Source organism: Prosopis cineraria, unplaced genomic scaffold (genome assembly GCF_029017545.1).
Source record: "Prosopis cineraria cultivar Desert tree isolate PC_DT_omini unplaced genomic scaffold, ASM2901754v1 PC9, whole genome shotgun sequence".
Classification (NCBI taxonomy): domain Eukaryota; kingdom Viridiplantae; phylum Streptophyta; class Magnoliopsida; order Fabales; family Fabaceae; genus Prosopis; species Prosopis cineraria.
Window position 1 is genome coordinate 31,795,805 of NW_026555340.1, and position 26,411 is coordinate 31,822,215.

Sequence of the window (26,411 nt, forward strand, 5' to 3'; positions counted from 1 at the left end):
TGCCACTCATCAACATCAGGAAACACTATCTTTATAACTGCCAACCAGAAACAGGGGAAGCAATGTTGATCGAAGCCATGGCAATGGCGGGGATGGACAACCGAGAGTGTGGAATTAATTTTGAAGAGTGGGAGGGCCATTGCAGGGAGCAGCATCCTCTTTACTTGGAGGATGAGCCAAGTTCCTGCAGGGAAGTGGTGAACAAGGGCATCGTGCATGTAGAACAGATGAAAGAAAGCAGCGAGAATGGGTCTGAGCACGAGTCTTGATTCATTCCATGTCACAATTGAGAATGCACTCTAGTATGTAGATAGCTAGTGTGTTTCAGGAATAATAAATGGCTGGTGCCTGATGGCACTTGAACATGTCACTTCTTCTGTTAGCCTCGCTCCCCGTGGTAGGATGAAACTAACCCAGATGTGTAATATTTGTAAACTTCGACTATGCTCTGCGTGAAAGCCTCCAGAATCTAAGATATAAGAATGATTTCAAAGCAAGCTGCTAGAATGCATCAACATCTACCTATGACACGAAAAAGCATAAATTAAACACACCATAAGAAAAAAAAGTACAGATTCTGTACGATTGATAGCTAAAAATGGGAAACAACGCCCAAAGTCAGAACAGTAGGCATTCAAATTATATACAACACCAACAGAGACAAAGATCTCAATAAGCAACATTTGCAGAGCATAAAAGATTAGTGTCCCCCCCCCCCCCGGGGCGGGGGTTTACAGTTAACTCGCATCTCCTGCCAAGCTAACCTGTCAGAAAAACAGATAACGCAACATAAAATATGACTAATTCAAATTTATGGATCACCGCCTTATCTTCCACCAGACAACTCAATGGCATCTTGGTTATGAACTGAATCTTCTCCCCAGTCAAATCTTCTTTGTATTCTGTCATATTCTTGCCTCCGTATAACCTCCACATGTTGCCATTCCTCCCACCTTTCAGCCAGCCCTTCTCCTTCTAGCATTCTAACAACCTCTGACATTGCTGGACGGTCCTCGGGCGAAGCTTGGGTGCAGAGTAATGCAACTTGTATCATCATTTCAACTTCTTGTATGTTGTAATTTTTATTTAGGTTGCAGTCGACAATAGCATCTAGACGCTTTTCCCTTTCTAGTTTCTTAACCTATAAATCACATAAAAACAAAGAGAAGGTAACAAGTAAAAGCTGAAAATGGTGCATAACTAAAACGCCACTGTGAAGACAAAGGACAAAACCTCTTCAGACAAGCATGAAAGTTTTCTTGTTTAATTGCTTATCACGTCAAGGTGAAAGGTGATCAGAAGCAGATGTTGTATTCTTGTTTAATATTGTATTATTGCTGTAATTTTGACTTTTTTTCAATGTTCACAAGCATGCAAGGTCAATTGTAACAATCTCAACTAATGAAGCGTAAATGGCCTTATAAACCACATATGCAAGAGAAGCAATTGCACATTAATTTCAACAACAGACAACACTGGAAGTTGATAACACATTGTTTAAAATGAGCAGCCTGTTGATGTTGCCCCTTGCTGTTGTCAAACACCAACGCAGACGTATACGTGTACATATGTGCAAGCATGTATATATTAAAGTGAACGGAAATCTAGAAAAACATAACTGCAAGATCATAGTTTTACTCCACCAGCTTACCAAAACATTACTTTCTCTACCAGAAAAGTGCAAAAGTAGACATCACCAAAGTGGCCAAAGAGAAGCAGTATTACTAAAGGTGTTAAATAAATAAGAAATAAATAAAACAAACATATATAAGTGCAAACAAGGTGACCATAATATTAAAATTCTCACATGGTCAAGTAACAACACATCATCTTCCTCTTCCAAACGAGAAAAGTCAATTGCCCGTTGACCTGTAACAAGCTCCAAAAGCATAATGCCATAACCAAAAACATCTGTCCTTTCAGAAGATTTCCCAGTGGACAAGTACTCAGGAGCTATGTGACCCATTGTCCCACGAACTTGAGTTGTCACATTAGTTTTTCGAACATCAACTAACTTCGCCAAACCAAAGTCACCAACAACTGCCTCAAAATCTTCATCTAGTAATACATTTGCAGCCTTCACATCCCGATGAATAATCTTAGGATTGCAATGCTCATGAAGATATTCTAGGCCACGGGCTGTGCCTAAAGCCACTCTTTTTCTTGTTGGCCAATCTAAAACAGGTTCTCCAGGTTTCAGTTCTGCATCAGTATTCATGTTGTCAAGATATAACAGGAAATGATGACATAAATTACTTGCTACTTACATGTAATTCAAATTCTACCACATAAGAAAACATCATTCATAGGTTTACATGATGTAAATCAAAAGTACTTCATGCCTTTCAAATGTAAAAACAGAAAGAATGCCAATATTTTAAACGGTGCACACTTGCAAGAAGGACTAGTCAGCAACAAATCAAACATTTATCCATCTGCCTCACTCTTCTTTCATTCCCAAAATGTTTGCTATGAAGATAATTTCTGACAGTGAGTCTCAAGTTTTTAACAAATCTTAAAACTGATGAGCGGTACATAATACATTACAATGATTCACAAATTAGTTTTCCCCTCCCTCGGCAGGCTAAAAAGGCACGTGTATTGTATCTATACCTCTTAGTCTATAGGCAACACTTAAATTCTGCATGAAGGGATAAACTAGAAGACGTTCAGTTGGAGTAGTACAAAACCCAATCAACCGTAACAGGTTCCGATGAACAGCTACACTTATCATCTCAACTTCCCTCTGGAAAGCAGCATCTCCCCCAGGACTTTCATAATCAGTTAACCTTTTGACAGCAACTTTAGCGTTATCAGCAAGAACACCTTTATAAACTTTTCCAAAGCCTCCCTGTCCTAGAACATTTTTTTCACTGAAGTTGTCCGTGGCTATCTGTAGTTCTCTCCAAGCAAATCTTTTCAGTTGACCAAATGCAATTCGCCGATCAACTTCACCTGACCACACAATGTTTGAAAAAATTGAAAGGAAAAACACTTGAAATAGAGTTTTAGGGAAAACTGAAGCTCAAATTGATTACATTTTAATAAGAATATTCTACCTAGAGTTTGTTACCAAAAGAAATTATATTTTAAAACTAGTTTTCACAATTAAAGCATGACCACAAGTTCAAACCGCAAATCTCCGGGTATGCCACAAAAAACAAGGGATCTTAATTTAAAGGAATGAAAAAAGGTACATTTCAATGTGTACCATTAGATCCAAGGGGTCCACATGGAAAAGTATGGCTGGAACACATTGACCATATAGAAGAGAAAGACACTGGAACAACTAAGCCTAATTATCAAGTCAAAACTACATTATTGAACCAGATGCCATGATCTCCTCGAATTTAGTAAGGTAAAATTTTACTATGGCTGATTGTTGTTGATTGTCATGGCCAAAATGAGAACCTTAATAGATAGAAATGGTGTGATGTCAATGAATCACATATAATGAGTAATAAGTTAGCAATGTTCCACAAATATAAATTAATCTACGACGTGGAAGAAAATATATACAATAACTCAGTTTACAGTATTAGATATTCTCGAGATTGAAAGCATAAGTTGGGTTAAAAGATAATTATATTTTTTTGTTGAAGAATAAAATTATTTTTCATATTTTTTTAAATATGTTTTTTTAAAAAAAAGAATCTTCGGGTTGGGCAAAGCCAACTCTGAACATTTAGGCAGTGGACTAGCCCAAACAACACTCTGGGTTAGGGTGAAGCATGGCCCAACTCTGCCCATGTGGAGCTTGTGGGATTATTATGTGAATGATTTTGAACGCTACAAATATGTCCACATTAATGCCAATGTTTCAATTAACGGAGCTTGTCATAATTGTAAAGCACAAACTGAAAGGGAACTTAAACCTGCAACATCCACAAAAACTTCTCGTCTGTAGCCCTTGCGTCTACTCTTACACCAGAAGAACAGCAGACCACCGAGAAAAATTACAACAATTAACCCAACAATAATTCCGACTATAAGGCCAATTTTCGGCTTATGTGATGAACCTACCAAGCATACAAAAAGTACCGTTTAGTTATTCACCAAAGAGAGGAACAGATATCGGCAGCTAACAAAAACAAAGCAAAAAAATATTTTAACCAGATAACCTTGATCTGCATTATCAGAGGCACAAGGGTGGCGGTAATTCATATCACAATTTAACTTATTTCCACTGAAACTGCAATAACGCAGACAATAAAAGTGAAGAGCAACTGGTGAAAAGATGTTCTAACAAAGGAAAATATATCCTGCATCCTAAACCCCCATATTCTATCTAGAACACCCTAAAATAATATAACAATAGTCACACCAGATAAAACGACAAATAGCATTTCAATTTGCTTCCATATCCTGAAACTTATGTTTCTCAATATTCCTTTTAAACATTACACAGGAAGATGTACTCCTAGGGGTCAAAGATAAACATACTTGTATACTTGTATAGGCTAAAGTTACTGTGCATACTTGTATTTAGGAACATCAAATAACTGTTCAGGAATTCGACCGCTGAGATTATTTGAGTCCAGCAGACTGCAAAGAGGAGTTCAAACAATCCATCAGATGCTAAAAGAATAAGGCATACATAGAAGTTACTTGTACAACATCCAAAAATATTGCTGCATAAGAAAATATTTCATATACGCATTGATCAAGCTAGGAAGACTGCCAAGTGATTCAGGAATATTCCCGCTGAGATGGTTTTGACTCAAAGTCCTGGTTATAGAATAAAAAAACAGAACACCGTTAAACATTACAAAAGGGGGGAAACGCAAAATCTTATTACATATATGTCAAAATTTTGAACGGAGCTTTAATCAGGATAAGTTAAAATTTTAGGAGGAATTTGAAAGTTGCTGCCAACTTACAAGGACCAAAAACTATATTTTTGCTCAAAACACTAAAACCTAGAAGAAAGAGAGCATACGTACAAGAACTGAAGCCTTTTAAGATTACCAAGGGTAGACGGTATTTGTCCTGTTAATCTATTGTTTTCCAGATCCAATCTGATTAAGCTAGTCAGATTCCCTAATTCTTTTGGTATTTCACCGGTGATGCCATTCCCTTGCAATGAACTGCATTATATATGCATAATATACATCACAATTACACATCAAAATCTTTCTTCTTTTCAAAAAGTTAAGGAAGAGAAAGGTTTTCCCACTAATCTAACTGAAATTACAGTGTAAAATACCAGTAAACACCTATGCCATGCACCAAATCCACTAACCATGCCCCCAGAAAATTTTGCAACACGATCAAGAATATACTAATGAGCAACGTAAAAAATGAGACAAAACAACAATTAATTGAGGAGCTACAAAAATTTTGGATAATAACCAAACTATAACTATACTTATCAAATAAAATTAAAGCACTAAAACTTCATGAACATGAACTATAGAATATAGGCTAAAGTGTAGCTTTAGTCCTTTAACTTTACACAGTTTCACTTTGATCCCTTAATTTTACAAAGTGCCTTTTCAGTGCTTTAACCCTTCATACATTGAACTTTTAAATATTCACAAAACATTACTTAAGGGTTGACAGATTAAGTTTAATTCTTTAAAATAACAATGACTGACATAAAAAATATCATTTGAAACTAATGGTATTAAGGATAAAGGACTAAAGAGATATTTTATAAAATTAAAAGATCAAATTGAAACCTTATATAAAATTAGAGGATCAAAGACACACTACACACGCACGCACGCACGCACACAAAAAATAGTTTCAATCTCTCAAACATGTTATAAGAAAGCAACTAAATCTTAGATCCTAAAATAAGCTATGAGAAAATATATCACACATGGGCGCACACGTATATTCATGTCATGTGATTTTTTTACACTATAACTCTCAGCTCAAATGTGCCAAGAATGATAGACAAGTTACTAATTTTTAAATCCGTAAAAAAGGGAAAGGAGAAGAGGTTTCACTCTCAGGGGTGCAAAATAGTATAATGACTCAATTACCAAGAAACAGTTTAATAATTAACAAGCTGATGTGAGCAAATCAGTTCTCCATCATATAAAACTGAGTGGAATTCAAAAGGCAATATACAATTGCACAAGTAACCCAAATTGTTCACATAGTATATCATCATAAATACTTACAGAGTTGCAAGGCTTTTTAGAGCCCCAATTCTTGGGGTCAAGAACCCAGTAAATCCCATCAATGCTAATGAACTGTAGCAAAGCAAGTTGGATAATTATACAGCAGGCACAAAGTTAAGACAAATCGGATGGGAATACCTAACCTAGGAGGAATCATCAAGGTGATGATTTTCAACATACTCAGCATATCAATTATTCAAAAGAAAAGAATGAACAGAACATAACATAATATCTTACACTTGAACAACATTGGAATTTTGGTCACAGTAAACACGGGACCAAGTACAAGGGTTTACTTGATTTTGATTCCAGTCAGTAAGTTGATTAGCCGAAGCATTCAATGATAATTTCAGTGCAAATAGAGCATCTCCTGAAATGAAATAGAACGTTAACAACCGACTAGAGCCAAGGGTCCAACATTAATACTTTACTCAGAAAATCACGCCATCAGAAATCTTTCAAATGCATAACATTTTCAACTGCCTCAGCATCTGGCAACTTATTATTGTTGGAGCCAAACAGATACAAAGATGCAAGTGCTATTAAATAATTACATGATTTAAAAAAAATGAAATTGCTATCCTGGATCTTACAAAATCCAAAGTTTCCACTGATCCAAGTCACAAAATATTTTCTTCTCTGTTTTGTCAAAAAGAAAATCCATACATAGCAATAGATATAATTACACATGTTTAAATTAGGATTGGAAGAAACACTCTAATCAATTCTACTTAATGGAAGAAAGAATAAAAGGGCAGAAGGGTCAAAGCACCACTGTTCAATCCTACAGGCAAATGAAACTGAGAAAACTGTTCACATAAACTTAAGTTTCTTTACTGCGCCCAAAAAAAAAGGGTTAACTTCTGTACCAAAAAGGTTTAGAAATAAGAGAGGATAAACATATATTCAATTTGTTCAACTTTTTACGAAGCATAATAGCAGAATAAGATGATCAGGTTTTCAAGGATGCATACAAGCAATATAACAGAATCTAATTCTGAAGATTCAGTGACCTGCCAGGGATAAATGAGGCAGAACAAAAGAAAATCAAAACAGCAGTTGAAGCATGCATAGCCTACTGCTATCTGAATTGGTCGAGCACCAGACAAATAGAATATTGTACCTTGAAAATCAGAAGATACAAAAGAGAATAAGCAAACCAATAGTAAAAGCACAATTAGGAAGTCCATTTCCACTTGCATCAACCACTAAGACAATGCGTCTGGTGACCAATTTTGAGATGACCAATGCCAATCTCTGCAGAAACATCAAACCATTAAGCTGTGAACATTCAATAACAACAGTAGACGCCATATAAAAGTTTGGGAGGTGGGGAATTTGGAGTGTGCGTGATACCGGCAATTTAAGGATCAATCCATATTCATCATTTGAAGATAAGCAAAATAAAACAAGATAGTAGAGTGATGAAAAGAAAATCTTTGTGAGAAATCAAGCAACCATATATGTGAGTCAGTCTAAGGAAATAGGTTGCTTTATGCGTTCTGCACATATGTTAACGTCAAATTGCAAGTGTTTAATTCTATTATTGTATCAAAGAGAGGACTAAATTGCAATTCCAAGACAATCCATCAACGCGCGTGGCTATTAATCAAACTATTCTGTAACTAAGCCAACGGTGTAGAGTTAGAGAACAACTGCTTAACGTTAAATTCATTGACTCATTCGCCTCTCCCCCAGAAAAATAGGAGTGTGAGGAAGGTCGTCAATTCTTCCTGCATGACAGAAATGCTAATGTTTGGAGCCTAATACCATTCTATAGCGTATAGCTGCCGAAGCGTCTTAAATAAAAAAGGAGAGTAGTAAAGTCATGGAGACGGTCTCGAGAACCGCTTGAGTGAATTTTGTTATTCCAGTGGTAACAGTACAGAAATCACTGTCATCACTTAAGTTTGCTCTGTTGTTAACGAAGGCGATATCTTGAGAAAAACATTAGCAATACTAGCTCTATTCACAGACTCGTGTAGATTTACTTGTGTTATATATACTATATATAATTGGAGTCGAGAGGTGGGTAAGCCTTCTTTGCGAAATCTGCATTTGACAAGTTGGCCTCTTGAACAAATAAACAGTTAAGAGCTGAACGCATAGTTGCAGTCGCAATGGAAACTTATGATAATACACTGACCAAAGAATTAAATTTTCCCAATAAGAATCGATATGAAAAGGTCACCGCCTCCAGTGGTTCCATCATATGTCCACAAAAAGTGGGGATAAGAGGGGGAATCCAATCAAAGAGCTGCAGTTCGGCCAATCACAATTTTTTTTTTTTTTGTTATGCAGCCGAAGAAGAGAAAAGGGAGAAAAGGGTATAAAATCAGCCCAAACATGTAAAAAAAAAAAATGCTTAATATGACACGAACAGATTCGATCCATTATCATTTAACAAAAGAAAGTAACATAGCTGAGAAGAGAATCATGTAGAAGAACAGTATCACAGAACAGCCATCAAGTTGCGACAAAAACAAAAGGTTAGTAGAATACCTAAAGTTGGAAGTATCAGAAGAGATACCAGCCCATGTAAAGAATTTGAAGCAGAAAATACATAGAGAGAGTTGAAGAGAAGCCGCGAGAGTTAACAAAGAGGAGGGACTGTGAGAAGAGAGGCGAAGGATCTTGAGAAATGGAATTGGGGCTGAGAGAGACACAACTGGCCTGGCTGATTCCCCCAAACAAGTGCTGTGACAACAAATCTGAAACAGAAGCTTCTGTCGCTTTGTTCCAGCTCGCTGGAAAACTTTTGTTGTATTTATAGAAGTCTAAAAGACAAGACGGAATCACTGTTGGCCATCCATCGCTGCGTGGACTCTAGTCCAAATTGGACTGTCAAGCCTCTTCCTTCTCGCGGGTCTTCTGATTCTCCCTTCCCCTCCCCCAGCCTTCCAGACCTCCACCGTTTTACTTTTCCAACATCCACTGATATTGATTGGTCGGCTGTGAGTTTGTCAGTGCATTCTTACTTGTACTCGAGCATCCAAAAAAAGTTGAGATCTTTTTATTTATAGATAAAAATATTACACCCAAAACTTATCTGTACTAGAAGCAGTTGAATCTAGTGCCGATCTTGGATTTAAAGGAGAGAAAGCGGAAAAAGTGAAGGAAAAAAAATGTTTGGTTGTGGTTTTATAGAGATCACTTGAATATATTTTAAGGGTAATGAATATATTGACTCTAAATCATTGCTTGGCTAATATTTTGTATCCTAAATGTTTGAAATATATAAAAAAAAATCTCAATTTTTAAATTTTAAATTCTTAAAATCTTGTTGTTAAGTTAAAAGGAAAATTTATATTTTATAATTGTAGGTAGTCACACGTTAAAATGATGTTCATCTTAACTTTTGAAAATAATAATTATCTTTTTTAACCTAACAATAAAGTTTTAGGCATTTAGAATTTAGGAATTACAAATAAATTTTTACATATTTTAAAAATTCAAAAGTTATAATATTATTTTTACAATAATTTAGGATATAAAATGCTTGTTCCTCTCGGTTTCATTTTCTCCTTGTCAATGGTGAATCTTAAAGGAAAGTATATTGACAGAGAGGCACAATGATTGTGTCAAAAACCTTGGGCACGATTTATATGATGTCCGTTTTACTCTGTTGAATGAGAACTAAAAAGTTTTATTGTTCTTTCTTTTTTTTAAAAAAAAAAGGCTGTCCTATTATCTAACAGGAAAGAATAAAACATGACTGCATCTTTTGTGATAATAAAGAAGTAAGCAGGGGATGTTTGGCATATACAAATTATAAAGGGACGAGAATAATGGAAAAAAATGAGAATTTATATTATTTTAAGAAAAAAATTAATCATTTAGTCTTTTTAATTTTGATTAAATTGTAACTCAATTCCTGAACTTTGATTCATTGTGATTCAATCCTTATAAATTTAACTCAATTGTGACTCAATCCCTAAATTTTATCTCTTACAATTTAATCTCTAAACTTTCAATCACTTAAATATTGATTTCTAAATTTTAAAAAATAAAAATATAATGATTAAAAATATTTTAAGCTTTTAATATTTATAACATTTATACAGATTAAAAGAGTTTAGTAATTTAAAATATTAGTAATAAATTTTGACATATTTTTAATCTTTATAATTTTATTTCTTAAAATATAGACATCAATATTTAAGTGGTTGAAATTATAGAGACTAAATTATAATAAACAAAATTCAGGAATTAAGTTACAACCAAATTAAAACTTTAAAAATTGAGTCATAACAAGTTAAAATTTAAAGATTTAGTTATAACTAAATCAAAATTATAAGAACCAAAAAATTAAGTTTCTCCTATTTTAACTAATTGTTATGTTCTAAAAGAGGGAAGAATATACTTTTACATTATTATCCTTGTTAAAGTAAAAATATAGTGAGAATAGGAAAAATATAATAGGAATTAATTAAATTACTCTTAAAACTCCCTAATTCCTTTTAGGCCACCCTTCCGCCTCCCCCTGGGTTTGCATGTGTGAGATTTTTCTTTCGTTATTTTTATATTTTTTTGGTTACTAAAAATGACAGTGAGGATGAGGTAGATTGGAACATGACAAAATAAAATGCCTCACTGTAAATTTGTTTAGTTTGATGTTTATACTAAAAAAATAATCATTTTATCCTAAACTATTAATTAACTTATAATTTTATTCATGAATGTGAAATTTTTTTAAAAATCATCCACCAACTTTAACTCTATCATTTGCTAGTGAGTTACTCACTAACTAACCTCCCACCTGGTATTATACTCTTGTAGTTTTATTTATAACGCTAAGAGAGGAAATTAATTTAGATCCTATTTCCTCAATATTTCACTATTTTTTATATTTATTTTTATCTTTTTGCCCTTTATTAAGTGTTAAGAGAAATATTAAAAATTATTCTTTTTGTCTTTATTTGGGAATAAATGTGAAAAATTATTGAATTTTGAAATAAAATTAATGAGGTTTAAAATTTTTTTAAATTTTGGCAAAATACATTGTGAGTAATTTATAAATAGGACAAAAGAAAGTACTATGCTGTCCTTAGCATGAATATATGACATGATAGTATCCAACAATATTGAGGCTATGTTTGGTACATTGAAATTGAGTAAAGATAGATAGAATTAAAATTGGAGTCCAAGTTTTGAAAATATTTGGAATGGATGGATTCCATTCCATGTAGAATCCAATTACATCAAAAATCCTATAATTAATTTCTATCATCAACCTCATGAAATCAAGTCATTGTTCACAAAATCTATTATTTTTCTTACTATTGCCCTTATAATCACTTCACTCTTTGCTCTTCGATCTCCTCCCACAATACACCAATATGTTGGCAGATGCCAGGATTTTATTGCCACCCAAAATTATCATCACCCCCATGGTGGTTTTTTGTCAATAGTTGTCAAGATTTCACGCAAGCTGAAATGAAATGCACTGTCAACATTGACACGTTCCTAAGTTTATGGTTGTTTTGTCAGCATTGAAATCAACTTCAAATCTATCACAAACACTTGCTACTCCAACAAGTCAACATATCCAACGCTTAACATAGCAAGGCTCCATTTTAATCAGAAACAAGCATTGAGGGATCTTCAGGCTAGAGCCTTGTTTCAATCGAGTGAAAATCCAGCTTATTGACTTAGTAATCCAATAAAGAGTGACGAAGAACTAGATTTTAGCTTTTTCATCTTACAAGTCATCAAGTTCAAGCATTTCAAGATTTAAGGTAAGAAGGTTGTTGATTACTAATCGAAATCAAAGACGATGTCATAAAAGTCAACAAGTCATCAAGTTCTAGGCTTAATAGATGAGATTTTTTTTTTGAACAGGGCACTATGGTCCTTTTATATTTTAAAATATATATATATACTTATTAAAATTACATTAGAATTTCATTTTTACATTAAACATAATAGAATTTTATTTTTATTAGAATTTCATTTTTACATTAAATATATTAGAAATTTAATTTTATATTAAACATACTTTTAACACTCAATTATATTTCAATTTCATAAAAAATCCTTTCATTGTACCAAACCGGGCTTAGAGTGGCTAGGAGAGGAATACCTGAATGATGAAATTGGCGCGTCACTCGCCATATTAAATGAACGGGGGAAAAGAATGCAAAAGCGTGCCGGACCCCATTGGAAAAAACAAGCGTGTCACACCAGGCCCGGGGAAAAAAGGAGTTTATATTCAAAATCAAATTCCGAATGTTCGGTAAAAATATTTTTTATATAAATCTCTTGCAAGCGAGGATTGTTACTGTTTGAGTTGGCAGCTGGCAAGTTCGGCAATTGATGGAACATTATCCAACCCCGTCTTCCTGTCAACCAGAATAGATTCTTATATTTAGTATTAAACAGTGTTCCGTACATAAGTGTCTCGGATAGCAAGATACATGTGAAAATAACCTAAAAAAAATATCAACTGAGTACATATTTGGATACTAAATTTAATCCATTTTAGAGGTTACGATCATGATCTTGTAAAACTATATTTAAATGCTTTAATTCCAAGCATAAGAATATATTTTTACCCCGTTTTTCTCTGATGAATAAATATTAATATATGCTACTCAATACGGGAAGCCGAGCTGCATTCACGCTTCAATCATCAATTGAACCATTTAAATATATGCATGTCGCCACATCCATCGAGGCGCCCTTATGAACCCTTCAAAAATTATGTATTGAACGGACCGGTGGATCATACATATTGTTTATCCAGGCACGCGAAGTTACTATTAACTGTAATATTGGGTTTGTTATATATATAATAATAATAATAATAATAATAATAATAATTTTTGGAGCCTGGATTTTGAAAATTCAGTCAAACTATTATGCTATTCATGTGTAAGTGAATTTAAAACATTGTAAAAAGTTTCATATCAAATAAAAGTAGGTTTAATGACTATTAGATACTCTATCCATTCAAAAATATAATGCATTTTTAATTAAATTTTACCTTCAATAAAGTGATTATCTAATTTCTAACTAACCTTATCTTTTATATTTATCCTTATAAAATATCCTACAATAAATATAAAGTATTCATTAATAAGGGTATTTAAAAAAAAAGGATAATGATTACACATTAAAAGACTAAAAATACCTTATATTTTTAAACTGAGAGAGTAATAAAAAAGAATGATTTATGAAATTTAAGATTTAAGATTTTAAGTGAAGAAAGATGAAATCATTTACATAAAACATTACTATAAAATAGTATGAAATTTATAATGAAATGTACTATTAGCAAATTATTGTAATATTGTGACAACCTAATGCTGATGCATAATATATGAAAGACTTAGTTGACCATGCAGATGGCATTCAACAAACTCACAAGTCACAATGCTTTGAAATTCTTTAATGCTGGCAAGCCCGACATAACCTTCCAGTCATTGACTGGGTCTGTGTGTCACTGTCACAACGAATGCTAGTGAGGATGAATTGATGGGATGGAATCTCAAGGTTTACCATCAATTTCGGACTGAATTTGGAATGAGCTACCCCCACTCATATACAGCTTTAAATTTAAATGGGTCAGATTTAATATTATTTTATTTAAATCCTCATTCTAATATGTGAAAAATGATTAAACAGAAGGTATAAAGCTAAATTTATTGTTTTAAACGTATAAATTAGAATTTTTTATATTTAGGGGCTTTTGGTAGAGATCTGGACAACTCAGATAACAAGCACTCCAGCTAATTACCCCACCCAAGTAGGCAAGTAGGTTGAGCAAGGCATGAAGTGGGAAATTTGGCAAAGCATGAATTCTGTCCCTATCTCAGGCTTCTCTCGTAATTTGAGTTGATCCTCTGAACTTTGTCGCCGCATAGGTGATCAAGTTGCGCGTCCAACATTCTCATGTTCCTCTCCTCTTGCTTGATAAAAGTGGGGGAATGCCCCACTGAAGTTAGTTTTACTCACTGCTTAGTCTTTGTTCTAGCTTTTGCTAGCCTTATCTACCCAAAACAAAAACATTCTCATGTTCCCTTCTTTTACTCGCGAGTTTCTCATCCACACAAATTAAATCGTGGAGGTTTAACTCTGGATGAAAGCCAAACGAGGAAAACAGTCATTCCTGGGGCGGATTGGTGCGCGCCTAGTACTTCACTGCACTGGGATGCACTATATTATTTCCTCCTGTTTTAGGCGTGAAGTTATTTAACTACTTCATATAAAATGAATAAATTAAATAAATTAGTTGTTTGGTAAAAAAAGAAAATGACAATTAGGGGCTCTACAAGAACATTAATGACAATAATAAGCCTTAAATTATTGAAATTTTTGTAAAAAACTATAGTCCTTACTTGTAATTAAAAAAATATGAATATTTAGTTGAGAAATCTACTAATTATATTTAGAATTACTTATAACATCAATTGAGAATTTACTAAACTTGGTTGGGATTATTATTTTTTGCCGTCAATATACATATAAACCACTTAAAAGATTAAGTAAATATGCTTAAAATTATTTATATTATTAATTAAAAATTTATAAGAGTCAATTGTAAATTACAAGCCAATTACTTATAATTTATTGCTTTCAACATATAGACAAATCATATGAGATTTTCACCAAATATATTTGAAAATATTTGCTATACCAATTGCAAATTTATAAAAATCAGTTGTAAATTGCAAGTCAATTATTTGTAATTTTTTGTTATTACTTGAAAAATCAACAAAGGATAGTTGAAAATCTTTCTAACGTTTGTTGAGAATTTATTAAAATTTGTTGTGAATTTTAAATCAATTAATAAGATAATTTATTATAATTAAAGACCATCATTTGTTATTAGGATTTTAATGGTTTAAAGCTCGTAATTGTCATTAAGAATGTTCTTACAAAGTCCCTGATTGTCATTTTTCTTAAAGCATATTGTCACGGGCTGAGAGTCTGGCGCAGCACACGGCGCCTGTGCGGCGTCCTGGAGGACCCCATAATCCTCAGGACAAGCCTTACCACGTACGGATCACACTGGTTTCGCCCTGCCATGGGCTCATCAGGGAGGCGGCACTAGCCCCCGACCAGTTGTGCACACAGTCCGAAGACTGAGGCAGAACACCCCCAATGCTAATGTCGCCCCCTTTACCCATATTGTGCGAGGCTAACCAGCGGACCGTTCATTATCTTGGTCTTTACACGGTCACGAAAATATCATCCGTGACATTCTCCCACACCCAATCTAGCACGCCCTCGTGCTAGGAGAGAACGACTCCGCCCAAGGATCGTACGTACAGTACTGCCACAAACACATCAGCTTACTTGCTGAGTGGCCACCCGAGTCTTGCACTCTTCGGACCCACTCGCACTCGCGAGCCAACAGGAGTGGAGTCGACAACGGCCAACCATCCCGCCCGAGTCCCCACTTTTGGACCCACCTGCTCGGAGGCCTTTCTGGAGCGGTGTCGAGGCCGACCAGTCCCAACGTGGGACCCCACGCGCACACGGCAGTAAAGTACGTCCTGCTCTGATACCACTCTGTCACGGGCTGAGAGTCTGGCGCAGCACACGGCGCCCGTGCGGCGTCCTGGAGGACCCCATAATCCTCAGGACAAGCCTTACCACGTACGGATCACACTGGTTTCGCCCTGCCATGGGCTCATCAGGGAGGCGGCACTAGCCCCCGACCAGTTGTGCACACAGTCCGAAGACTGAGGCAGAACACCCCCAATGCTAATGTCGCCCCCTTTACCCATATTGTGCGAGGCTAACCAGCGGACCGTTCATTATCTTGGTCTTTACACGGTCACGAAAATATCATCCGTGACATTCTCCCACACCCAATCTAGCACGCCCTCGTGCTAGGAGAGAACGACTCCGCCCAAGGATCGTACGTACAGTACTGCCACAAACACATCAGCTTACTTGCTGAGTGGCCACCCGAGTCTTGCACTCTTCGGACCCACTCGCACTCGCGAGCCAACAGGAGTGGAGTCGACAACGGCCAACCATCCCGCCCGAGTCCCCACTTTTGGACCCACCTGCTCGGAGGCCTTTCTGGAGCGGTGTCGAGGCCGACCAGTCCCAACGTGGGACCCCACGCGCACACGGCAGTAAAGTACGTCCTGCTCTGATACCACTCTGTCACGGGCTGAGAGTCTGGCGCAGCACACGGCGCCCGTACGGCGTCCTGGAGGACCCCATAATCCTCAGGACAAGCCTTACCACGTACGGATCACACTGGTTTCGCCCTGCCATGGGCTCATCAGGGAGGCGGCACTAGCCCCCGACCAGTTGTGCACACAGTCCGAAGACTGAGGCAGAACACCCCCAATGCTAATGTCGCCCCCTTTACCCATATTGTGCGAGGCTAACCAGCGGACCGTTCATTATCTTGGTCTTTACACGGTCACGGAAATATCATCCGTGACATTCTCCCACACCCAATCTAGCACACCCTCGTGCTAGGAGAGAATGACTCCGCCCAAGGATCGTACGTACAGTACTACCACAAACACATCAGCTTACTTGCTGAGTGGCCACTCGAGTCCTGCACTCTTCGAACCCACTCGCACCCGCGAGCCAACAGGAGTGGAGTCGACAACGGCCAACCATCCCGCCCGAGTCCCCACTTTTGGACCCACCTGCTCGGAGGCCTTTCTGGAGCGGTGCCGAGGCCGACCAGTCCCAACGTGGGACCCCACGCGCACACGGCAGTAAAGTACGTCCTGCTCTGATACCACTCTGTCACGGGCTGAGAGTCTGGCGCAGCACACGGCGCCCGTGCGGCGTCCTGGAGGACCCCATAATCCTCAGGACAAGCCTTACCACGTACGGATCACACTGGTTTCGCCCTGCCATGGGCTCATCAGGGAGGCGGCACTAGCCCCCGACCAGTTGTGCACACAGTCTGAAGACTGAGGCAGAACACCCCCAATGCTAATGTCGCCCCCTTTACCCATATTGTGTGAGGCTAACCAGCGGACCGTTCATTATCTTGGTCTTTACACGGTCACGAAAATATCATCCGTGACAATATGCTTTGATTTTTTTAAAAATACCCCCTCATTTTTTGTTATCCAAAAGTTATTATCGTATAAAAATTAAATTTAAGTGCAGGATAATTTGGGAAAAAATAAAAAACATAAAAGACAAGGTGATTAATGTTTTTTTTTTTGGTAACCTCCGGGGGTGTTAATGTTTTATCTAGGACTAAAACAAACTCTCCAAATCTCAACCAACTTCTATAGGCACGACTTTTCTCCTAATCTCTTGCCTTCTGGACCCACCTTGCTCTCACATAGAGGGGAGAGGGGTCTCTCTATTTTTTTTCCTCCATTTCCTTCTACTTCCTTCATCTCTATCATTCAAATTATTTTATTAAATAATTTTTTAAATAATAAAATTAATGAATAATGAAGACGAGAGAAGTGGAGGGAAATAGAGAGAAAAGAAGTGGAGAGACCCCTCTCCCCACATAGAGAGAGTGGGATTTCCTCTCGACTTTTTTAAAACAAGAAAAAATTTATCATCTAAACTCAAACAAGAGAAGAGTACATCAATCAACCATGAAAAATGTACCTTTTTAATGTAATTTTATCATATTCGATGCTGAGAGTGCATTCATTTGATCATCATCGAAAGAGATCTTATCCCTCCAGAATTCAAGCGAGCCTCCCTATTCATATGGTAAACTCTACTTTCATGTTAATATACATCAAAGTATTGATCGCATTTATTGTTATAGATACTCAGGGATAAAACAAAATCTAAACATGCCATAAATATCCTGACCAGTAATTTCAACGAAATGTATGCACAATATTACTTGCCTATTTGGTTTGACAAATAAATGTATAGATTTCCCGGCCAACACACACACACACACACTATATAGAGATATAGATTCTTACATAGATTAGATACTTTGTGGCGTTAAAAAAAAATTAATTTAATGAAGACTCCTTAATTTTTTTTTTTAACGAACAACGACGACTCCTTAAATTTAAACGGAATCAAATCAAATTATACGAAATCATCATCGCAGAAAAACTCACGTTTTATAGGCTTCAAGCCAAAAAAATTATTAGACTTAATCGACAGGAGTAAGATAAAATATAAGGGGGGCTCACAATTTAAATCCCCACCATGCAATAAAACAAATTTGGACGCAAAAAGTTTAAGTATGTAATACTATATTATTCTCGAGCTATTACTATTAGATTGTCAAAGGAGATCTGGTTACTTAATATAAAATTGGAGGGCAGTGGTGGTCGACACGGACTCAATGGAGGTGGCGGAGACACTTCGTGACAGCTTTACTGAAGACCATCCTGACACAGCATTACTTGAAGAGGTTGGAGAGCTGCTTGGCCGAGATTGGGACGTGGAAGTCTAGTGGTGCCACAAGGAGTTTAATGAAACTGCAGATGCTTTGGCTCGTGGGCTCTCAATATTTGCTAAATGGGGTGGTATTATTTACGCATAGTGCTAGGTTTCTTTCGAGTTTTACTGACAAGGAGTTAGATTCCTTGGTTTATGGTGATTTTTTTTTTTTTTTTTGGGTGGGAGAGGGAAGGGGAATCCAACGGCGGTAAATTAGGCAAAGGCAAGTGACCATATAGGTTTCTAGAAGCATCGAATAAAACCTCAGTGCAACAAAAAAATGCCGTGTTCGGAGATGAAAACTCGACCACCAAGTGCTGCAACGCTGTAGCCTCATCCTCGAACATTTCCGGCACACTCCTCTGTCCCTGGACACTATTCCTTTCTATCGCCCTTCACTCCTCTCCGTTTTCCTCCTCTCTTCCCTGCCAGAGAGAGCGAAGGGAAAGTCAGGATCAACAGGTTTATATTTCATTTCTCAACATTTTCACACCCACCACTTCTATATTTACGCGATAGAGGTTATGGATTCTTTCATTTTCTCGGCTTCCTTGATTCCAGAATTATCGTTTGTGGTCGCTATGTTCTTTCTTGCGTTAATTCGCCTCAGTGACTGCTTCCAATGCCGCTGTTAATTGTTAAAAGAAAAAAGAAGTTACCTTTATATACTTGTTCCTCCTATATTTCGCTCAAGGTATAAAATTTGACTAGCTAATTAGTCATCGCAGGTTCTATCAACAATTCTAGAGTGCCTGTTAGTTATTGCTTTGGGAGCTTTGCTTGTTCCGACTTCGCTTCCGCTTATAATTTATCTCAACGTGTCTCTACGCGATGTTTTTTCTGACACCCGTCCTCTTCCCATAGAAGATTAAGGGGTTATTTATATACTCTTCCACAGCTCTGTTTGTGCAGTGCACTTATTTGTGAATTAGTCAAGCAAACTTCTTGATTTTTTTTTTTAAAACTTCTCTCTCTTTTATGTGGTAGAAACATCTTAAGCTGCAATGTGTAATATCATGAATTTGATTCGCTTATCCATTGTGGCATCTCATTTTGGTTAGAGCGGATGTAGTGAAAGTACTGACTTTTTGCTTTCGGGTGACAAACCTAGGAGCTAAAGAAGGCTGTTGTTCACTTGTTCCTCAGTTTATATTCCTGGCCAAGTTGTTAGAACCCTCCTCCTTCTCACCATTTCTTGGTTTAATGCCGAATTTAGTTTTAGTTTAATGTGATAATTTTATTGTGTCTATTGTGATTTGAGAATTCCTAAATCTTGCACTATAAATGCATGAGTAGATTATTTAATAATAAGTTTGTCATTATCCAGTAACAACAAATAGCTGAGAAGGATAATTTAATTGGGGCCCACTTCAAAATTTGTACAATATCCGGATGCCATGATTGAGTAATAGATTTTTACTGAATTTTTGTGTTTTAATGTAGAGAGATATTTCATCATCTATGGGAAACAAAAATTTCTTTTTACTAGCCTGCTGTTTCATTTCTACCATGAGTTGCAAGCTGCATCTAATTTTTTGGTTTGGTTGTTTACTTCAATTCATGTATCTTCTGACCCTGTGTGGCACATTACAAGTGTTACAGTTGGCATAAGTTCACCGACGATATACATATTGATCACCATATTATCTTGCTGAAGACAAATTGAATGGCCATTACACCTTTTGGAAGCACATCTGTTGCACAATGGGGAATCCGTCCTCAGTTATTTACGAGATCCTGTATGACAGGAAGGATTATATCATCCGGCTTCAGGTAAGTTAAATCTCATGGTTAAACATTTATCTGAGGAGCCAAAACCAGTTATAAGAATTTTCTTTCACTATCACAGTTATAAGAGGTATGAGCTATTTGGTCTGTTTTCACGATCAAGTTGGACAAATTACTAAGTTACTTTATTACCAAGTTATCCCTATTATGTTATTAATAGTGAAATCACTATTAGCTGGGTTTATTTTATATTTTATATTTTATATTTACAGAGTTGTTGTTAGCAATAATTTTTTATTGTTGGGATTGGGGCATGGGATTGAGGGACTGTTGCCAGTCTTATTTTTCATAACCAGTGTTCCGCAATGGTTTACTCAGTTATTAAATGCAAAGATTTTCAGCATAGTTCTTTGCGAGCAATGTAGAGTGTAATTTCTTAGATCATCTTGCTTGCAGTGTTACAAGTAGGGTAAGCTTTATGGCTGCCCCAAGTTCGAGCTTTTTTTGTCGTGATTCCTTGCATGCACTATGTGACCTGGGTTCTTCTCAAACTTTTCTTCGTCGCAAGGGATCAAGGTTAATAGTAAGGGCAGATGTAGTAAGTATGACTACTCATATTCACATTTGCACTTTAATAGCTTTTCTATGTGTTTGTAATGTATGGAGGCATTTCTCTCATTTCTAATTTGTATATCTCAAGCTGAATATCAGTAACTGTTATTTCTCAATGTGCAGGATTACTATTCTGTCCTTGGGGTGTCAAGAAATGCTAGTAAATCTGAAATTAAGAGTGGTATTTTACTTTGGCCTCTTTCTTTTTCTGTCTTTATGATCATATATTCATCAAGATGAGGATATTTGAATATGTTGTGTTTATTTGCTTGTTAATTGTCAGCTGGAATCATAACGACTTTAGTGTTTTAGTTGTCTCTTTGTAAGGCAAAATGAATTACCAAAGTGGGTTCTTTTGCTGATTAGTAAATACTTACCCCTTTTGTATTACTCTTGCTGCTGCCTGTACCCTCAAGAATTAGAAATATATTACCTTAAAGGAAGCTCCAAACTTAACACTGTTAAGAGGCCTGTCAAACCCTAAGATATCAATTAAATGGGTGGGTTTTTTCTCCAAAGTGAATAACCCCATGCGGGGACTTTCCAATTTAAGGATTGAAATTAAATTAGTTGTGATGTTGATTTCTTCCCTTGCCTTTTTTGTATTGTAGGATGAGGATATTATATAGAATAGATATGACCTAGAAACAAGATTATATATCCATTTGAGAAGTTTTTATTTATTTTAAAGGGTGAATTGAAAAAAAAAAAAAGTTATGTTTGAATTTAGTGGATGAGGAGCAGCGTTAATCATCACAATTTTTTTACAGATGACCATGATAAAAAGTCATCACTTGTCACTTTTAACTTAAGTTTACTCATTGATTGGTTTGATTGAACATATTCCGTACATGTCAATGGTGCCATGTTGCCATTTTTCATTGAAATAATACGTGTCTCCACTTTTAAATTTCAGCTTATCGGAAGCTTGCGCGGAATTACCACCCAGATGTGAACAAGTGAGTTATTATTCTCCTCTGTTTTTCATATCTTTTTGAAGTTAAATATAGACTGGACTGGACTTGTGGTGGTGAAAATTGAATATTAGCATAATCATAAACAGCATAGTATCCTTGGCCAAGCGTGTTATCAAATTTTTTGTCAGTAATTCTATGATGAATTTTCTTACATTAAAAAGAAGTTCTATATGAACGCTGCTGAAGGCAGTATGACCTAAAATCAGCATGGTTCTTAGATTGGTACTGTTGTTTATGGCATCAACCTGTTTACAGAGCGTAAGTATCCATGACAACTTTATAATGTAGAACATCAATTTTAAACCTTTAGAATTTGCCTTATGTTGAGAAGCTGGGCTGCTTGGATTTGAGTTTTATGAAGTGATTAATTTTGACCCACTCCCTATCTAAAGAATTTTGCCCTACCTGGGAACTACATGGTACAACCTGTGACTAAAAAGTTTTGACTGCATGTACAGTACTGTAATTATTTTAATGATGTGGCGCATGTTTACGGACTATCAGTGGTTCCAATATAACTCTTAATTCTTGAGAACTGGATCGTAGGTAACTACAGCTCTAATAGGATTTTTGCCTGCGAGTGATGGCATATCCTCCATAGTTGTTGACTTTCTTAGGTTAGATATGGCTCTGGCATAATAACATCCAAGGGCAGGTCATAGTAATAAGCAGGTGGAAATGTCTGGAGGAAGGAGGCTTAGGTCACAACTATTGCAACTTGAATTGGGCTTGATATGTGTGTCAGTTTTATTGGCAGGATTGCCTCTAATAGGAGGATACCCTTGAGTAACCAAAAAAAAATTATGGGGTCATCTCGAACATCTGATGAAGGAAATGTTCTGGTGTTTAACTTTGGTCTGAATTATTCACATTGATGCTGCAGAGCACCTGGAGCTGAACAGAAGTTTAAGGAAATTAGCAATGCATATGAGGTAAAGGTTTATTTTTTTTGTTTTTATAGTTGATTGAATTCTGTGATTGTCTTTATGAATTTCTAACTCTAATATTAACTGGTCTTTTGTAATTTAATTTGTTTTGCAGGTCTTATCAGATGATGAGAAACGATCCATATATGACAGATTTGGAGAGGCTGGGCTTAAAGGTTCTGGAATGGGCATGGGGGTAAGTTACCTTGTTATAATGATGGAAAATCTTTTGTTCTGACACTTTCTGCTTTCTTAAGCATTATGCATGTTATTTCAGGATTTCAGTAATCCTTTTGATCTGTTTGAGACTCTGTTTGAGGGTATGAATCGTGGCATGAACACCAGAGGTTCCTGGAATGGAGCTCTTGATGGTGAAGATGAGTATTATAGTCTTGTCTTGAACTTTAAGGAAGCAGTTTATGGAGTAGAAAAAGAGATAGAAATCAGCCGACTAGAGAGCTGTGGAACTTGCAATGGTTCTGGGGCTAAACCAGGAACTAAGCCATCCAGATGTAGCACCTGTGGGGGTCAAGGTAGGGTTGTCTCATCAACAAGGACTCCATTAGGTATTTTCCAGCAGTCAATGACATGTTCTTCATGCAATGGGACTGGAGAAATTTCAACACCTTGCAATACCTGTTCTGGGGATGGTCGTGTGCGGAGGACAAAACGGATTAGTCTGAAAGTCCCAGCTGGCGTGGACTCTGCTAGTCGTTAAGGGTCCGAAATGAAGGAAATGCTGGAAAGCGAGGTGGCTCTCCTGGTGACCTCTTTGTTGTTATTGAAGTTATCCCTGATCCAGTCCTCAAACGTGACGACACCAACATATTATACACTTGTAAGGTGTCTTACATTGATGCAATCTTGGGAACTACAATCAAGGTTCCTACTGTAGATGGCATGGTGGATTTAAAAATCCCTGCGGGGACCCAACCAAACACAACACTTGTTATGGCTAGAAAAGGTGTTCCGCTGCTGAACAAGAGCAGTATGAGGGGTGATCAGTTGGTTCGGGTGCAAGTTGAAATCCCCAAAAAATTGAGCAGCGATGAGAGGAAGCTTATTGAGGAACTTGCTGATTTAAGCAAAGGCAAGACTGCAACTAGTAAGAGATAATATTTTGTGGCAGCCGCTTTGTCCATCTAGTGTACTTCTAACCCCGAAAATTTTGTTCTCCTTTCATGAATGCACGTTTCTTGACTATGTAACTTTCTGAGGAGAACTGGTCAGTTCTTGATATTTGACCAGTGGGAGGGGTCCGAATATGGTGTTAGTTATAGGTTATTTATTAGCCCTCAGGAACACAGGTGGAGCTGGAAAGCGAAGATGTTAATCATCCACCTTTTTGTGGGTTAAATTATCTTTGGGGTGCAATGTCATATCATTTACATAAACATGATGCTTGGATACACAAGAATCGTATGCATACATTCTGTCCAGAAAAAGAAGGGATTATTTTCCCGTTACAATACTTTGAACGTCCCAATTGGTTCCCCCCCCCCCCCCCCCCAAATATCAGTAATTTGCTAGCAGCATTTATGCTATGCCGATAGTTGGGGCGTTTAAGTAGGCTGTTCAAACGATGTATACCGATGTTATAAGCACAAAGAAACCAAATGATCCCAACGTACGCGAGCGGTCGAGAGTGCATATATCTGGAAGGTCGTGTGCCTCCAAGTCGTTGCTTGGCGATGCTAGGCATTCTTCTACACTTGACGCCGGACAAATGCGACCATTTCTCACATCATCTTATCAATCATCATGACTAAATAATGTTGATTATGATGACAATTTAAAACAAGGCTCCGCTCTGCCATTCTCGTTGTAGTGGGTACATCAACTTGATCAATGACTTAGATTTCTGTTGCTATGAGAACTTGCTTGGTTTGTTTATCTTGAACCCGATAATTGGGAAGGTTGGGATGGATAAGGTTAATTCTCTACTCGCCTAGAGATAATAAGAAGGAAGTTCTCTTGAAAATTACTGCTAAAAGCAAACTACACTCACGAGTGTGCAGTAGACATTATTCTTTTAGCACAAAATGACTTTTTATAACTATACATTAACAAATGAGTTATTATGATAGTAACTCTATAGTAACTCCCACGGGAATCAACTGTGTTCACATTAACTCAAATTACCTATGCTACTACGCATTTTAACATTGAAGTGGTGCGTTTAGACATATTAGGATTTAGGAAATTGATATGAAAAATACTAGACAAACACCTATTTTTAAATACAAAGCAAATAAACTAATAATGGGTAACTGACATTGACACCTATACCTATGCAATTCACGGACGAATCACTTAAAATTTTAAATGCCAATGTATTTTTTATTTATCAACCAACCACAATTTTGTATACTTTCTTTCGGATGAAGATAGAATTTTTTTTTTGCCTTATTTAAAAGTTACCTCATTCAATTTTTATCACAAATTTTTTTATTTATCCTTCATTGAATGTTGAAGAGAAAAAATATATGTTACAGTATCTATATTTAATAGAGGTAAAGTTAAAAAATTATTAATTTTTTAAACAGAGTTAATAAATTTTAAAATTTTTCTTAGTTTTGATTAAATATGTTAAAAGTGTCTTATAAATAGAATCAAAAAAATATATCACAATAAATTAAATTACATCATGACATATCGTGACAATAAATCGAGATTGCAATGATATAGCATTTCTAAAGCCACAATAGTTTCAGATATACTCCTTTTGTTCAAAAGTATAAGGTATTTTTTGAGGAGTTGAATGTTAAAAAATGAAAGTTATTGTTAGTCTTTCGACGTGTAGTCATTCCTTTTTTTAAAAAAAAATACCCCTATTAATGAATGACTTTATATTTATTGTAAGATATTTAATAGGGATAAATATAAAAAATAAAATTAGTTTAAAAGTAAGTAACTACTTTGATAAAGGTTAAATTTAATTAAAAATGTCTTATATTTTTTAATGAAAAAAGTATCAATTAAAATCCAAACAATCACGTAAGACTAGTGTTTTTAAAATCGGATCGGACGGTCAGACTAGTTCGACCGTCATCCGATTTGAATTCTGGTTTGATTCATATAAAAAAATCATTTTAGGAGTTGAGCCGTTTTGAACCGACAATTAGACCAGAAACCGGAATCAACTTGAGAATCAAATTCTGTTTTCAAAAACCAAACTATTCAAATGAAAACTTTTTTATTTTTTATCAATTTTTTTAAAAAAATGACTAATTTTTGTAATCATTTGATATTATATTGTATCATATGGCTTGTTAAGTCATAATAAACTTAAAATATTTGGTTTTTTTAAGTTAAGTAGCAATTTCATATGTATTTCTTATGTTTAAATTATATATATATATATATAATTTTTTTAATTTAATTATTACATCACCAGTCTGACCATTAGTCTAACTCAATTAATCATGTGAACTGTAAACTATTAACTTTTTCTATTTAATACTCAATTCAGTTCTGAAAACATTGCGTAAGAGAGATTAGCAGAATCAGCCACGAGTTATAACAGTGACACTAAAAAGAATAATAATAAATTCGGCTTCTCTATTGCTCCAGAGTCCAGGCCAAGCTGGATCCTTCTTGTTTTTTTTTTTTTTTTGTGGGGGGTGACATTTTTTAATTTTACCGAAGATATTATTTATGTAATTAAAAAATAT

At 36.0% G+C, this 26,411-nt stretch overlaps 2 protein-coding genes across 3 annotated transcripts; one reads left to right on the forward strand and one right to left on the reverse strand.

Moving 5' to 3' along the window:
* Positions 1–558: 558 nt before the first annotated feature.
* Positions 559–9,097, reverse strand: LOC129319971 (probable LRR receptor-like serine/threonine-protein kinase At5g10290). 2 transcript variants are annotated; one of them, XM_054965087.1, is made up of 12 exons: positions 8,634–9,097; positions 7,255–7,388; positions 6,369–6,501; positions 6,132–6,203; positions 4,944–5,087; positions 4,657–4,728; positions 4,480–4,545; positions 4,122–4,192; positions 3,876–4,019; positions 2,614–2,955; positions 1,808–2,202; positions 559–1,141 (listed from the first exon to the last, which is right to left on the reverse strand). In XM_054965087.1, exons 2-12 carry the CDS (start codon positions 7,331–7,333, stop codon positions 827–829), a joined length of 1,833 nt encoding a protein of 610 aa, XP_054821062.1. In that variant the 5' UTR covers positions 7,334–7,388; positions 8,634–9,097; the 3' UTR covers positions 559–826. The 2 variants fall into 2 exon arrangements, with proteins under 2 accessions (XP_054821062.1, XP_054821063.1); XM_054965088.1 differs by having other exon boundaries at positions 6,428–6,501; positions 8,634–9,096.
* Positions 9,098–18,683: 9,586 nt separating this feature from the next.
* Positions 18,684–24,208, forward strand: LOC129320558 (chaperone protein dnaJ A6, chloroplastic-like). The gene is given in 9 exon segments (XM_054966070.1): positions 18,684–18,956; positions 20,097–20,267; positions 20,679–20,820; positions 20,958–21,015; positions 21,751–21,793; positions 22,695–22,743; positions 22,853–22,933; positions 23,015–23,450; positions 23,453–24,208. Coding segments are annotated over 8 exon segments (1,317 nt in total). The 5' UTR covers positions 18,684–18,956; positions 20,097–20,160; the 3' UTR covers positions 23,854–24,208.
* Positions 24,209–26,411: the final 2,203 nt, after the last annotated feature.

Coding starts and splice junctions, on each gene's coding strand:
- LOC129319971 (XM_054965087.1), bottom strand. CDS start 7,333: ATGCAAGTGGAAATGGACTTCCTAATTGTGCTTTTACTATTGGTTTGC. Junction 5,088..6,131: donor CTAAAAAGCCTTGCAACTCT/GTAAGTATTTAT, acceptor TATATAATGCAG/TTCATTGCAAGGGAATGGCA. Junction 4,020..4,121: donor CTCTGATAATGCAGATCAAG/GTTATCTGGTTA, acceptor TATGCTTGGTAG/GTTCATCACATAAGCCGAAA.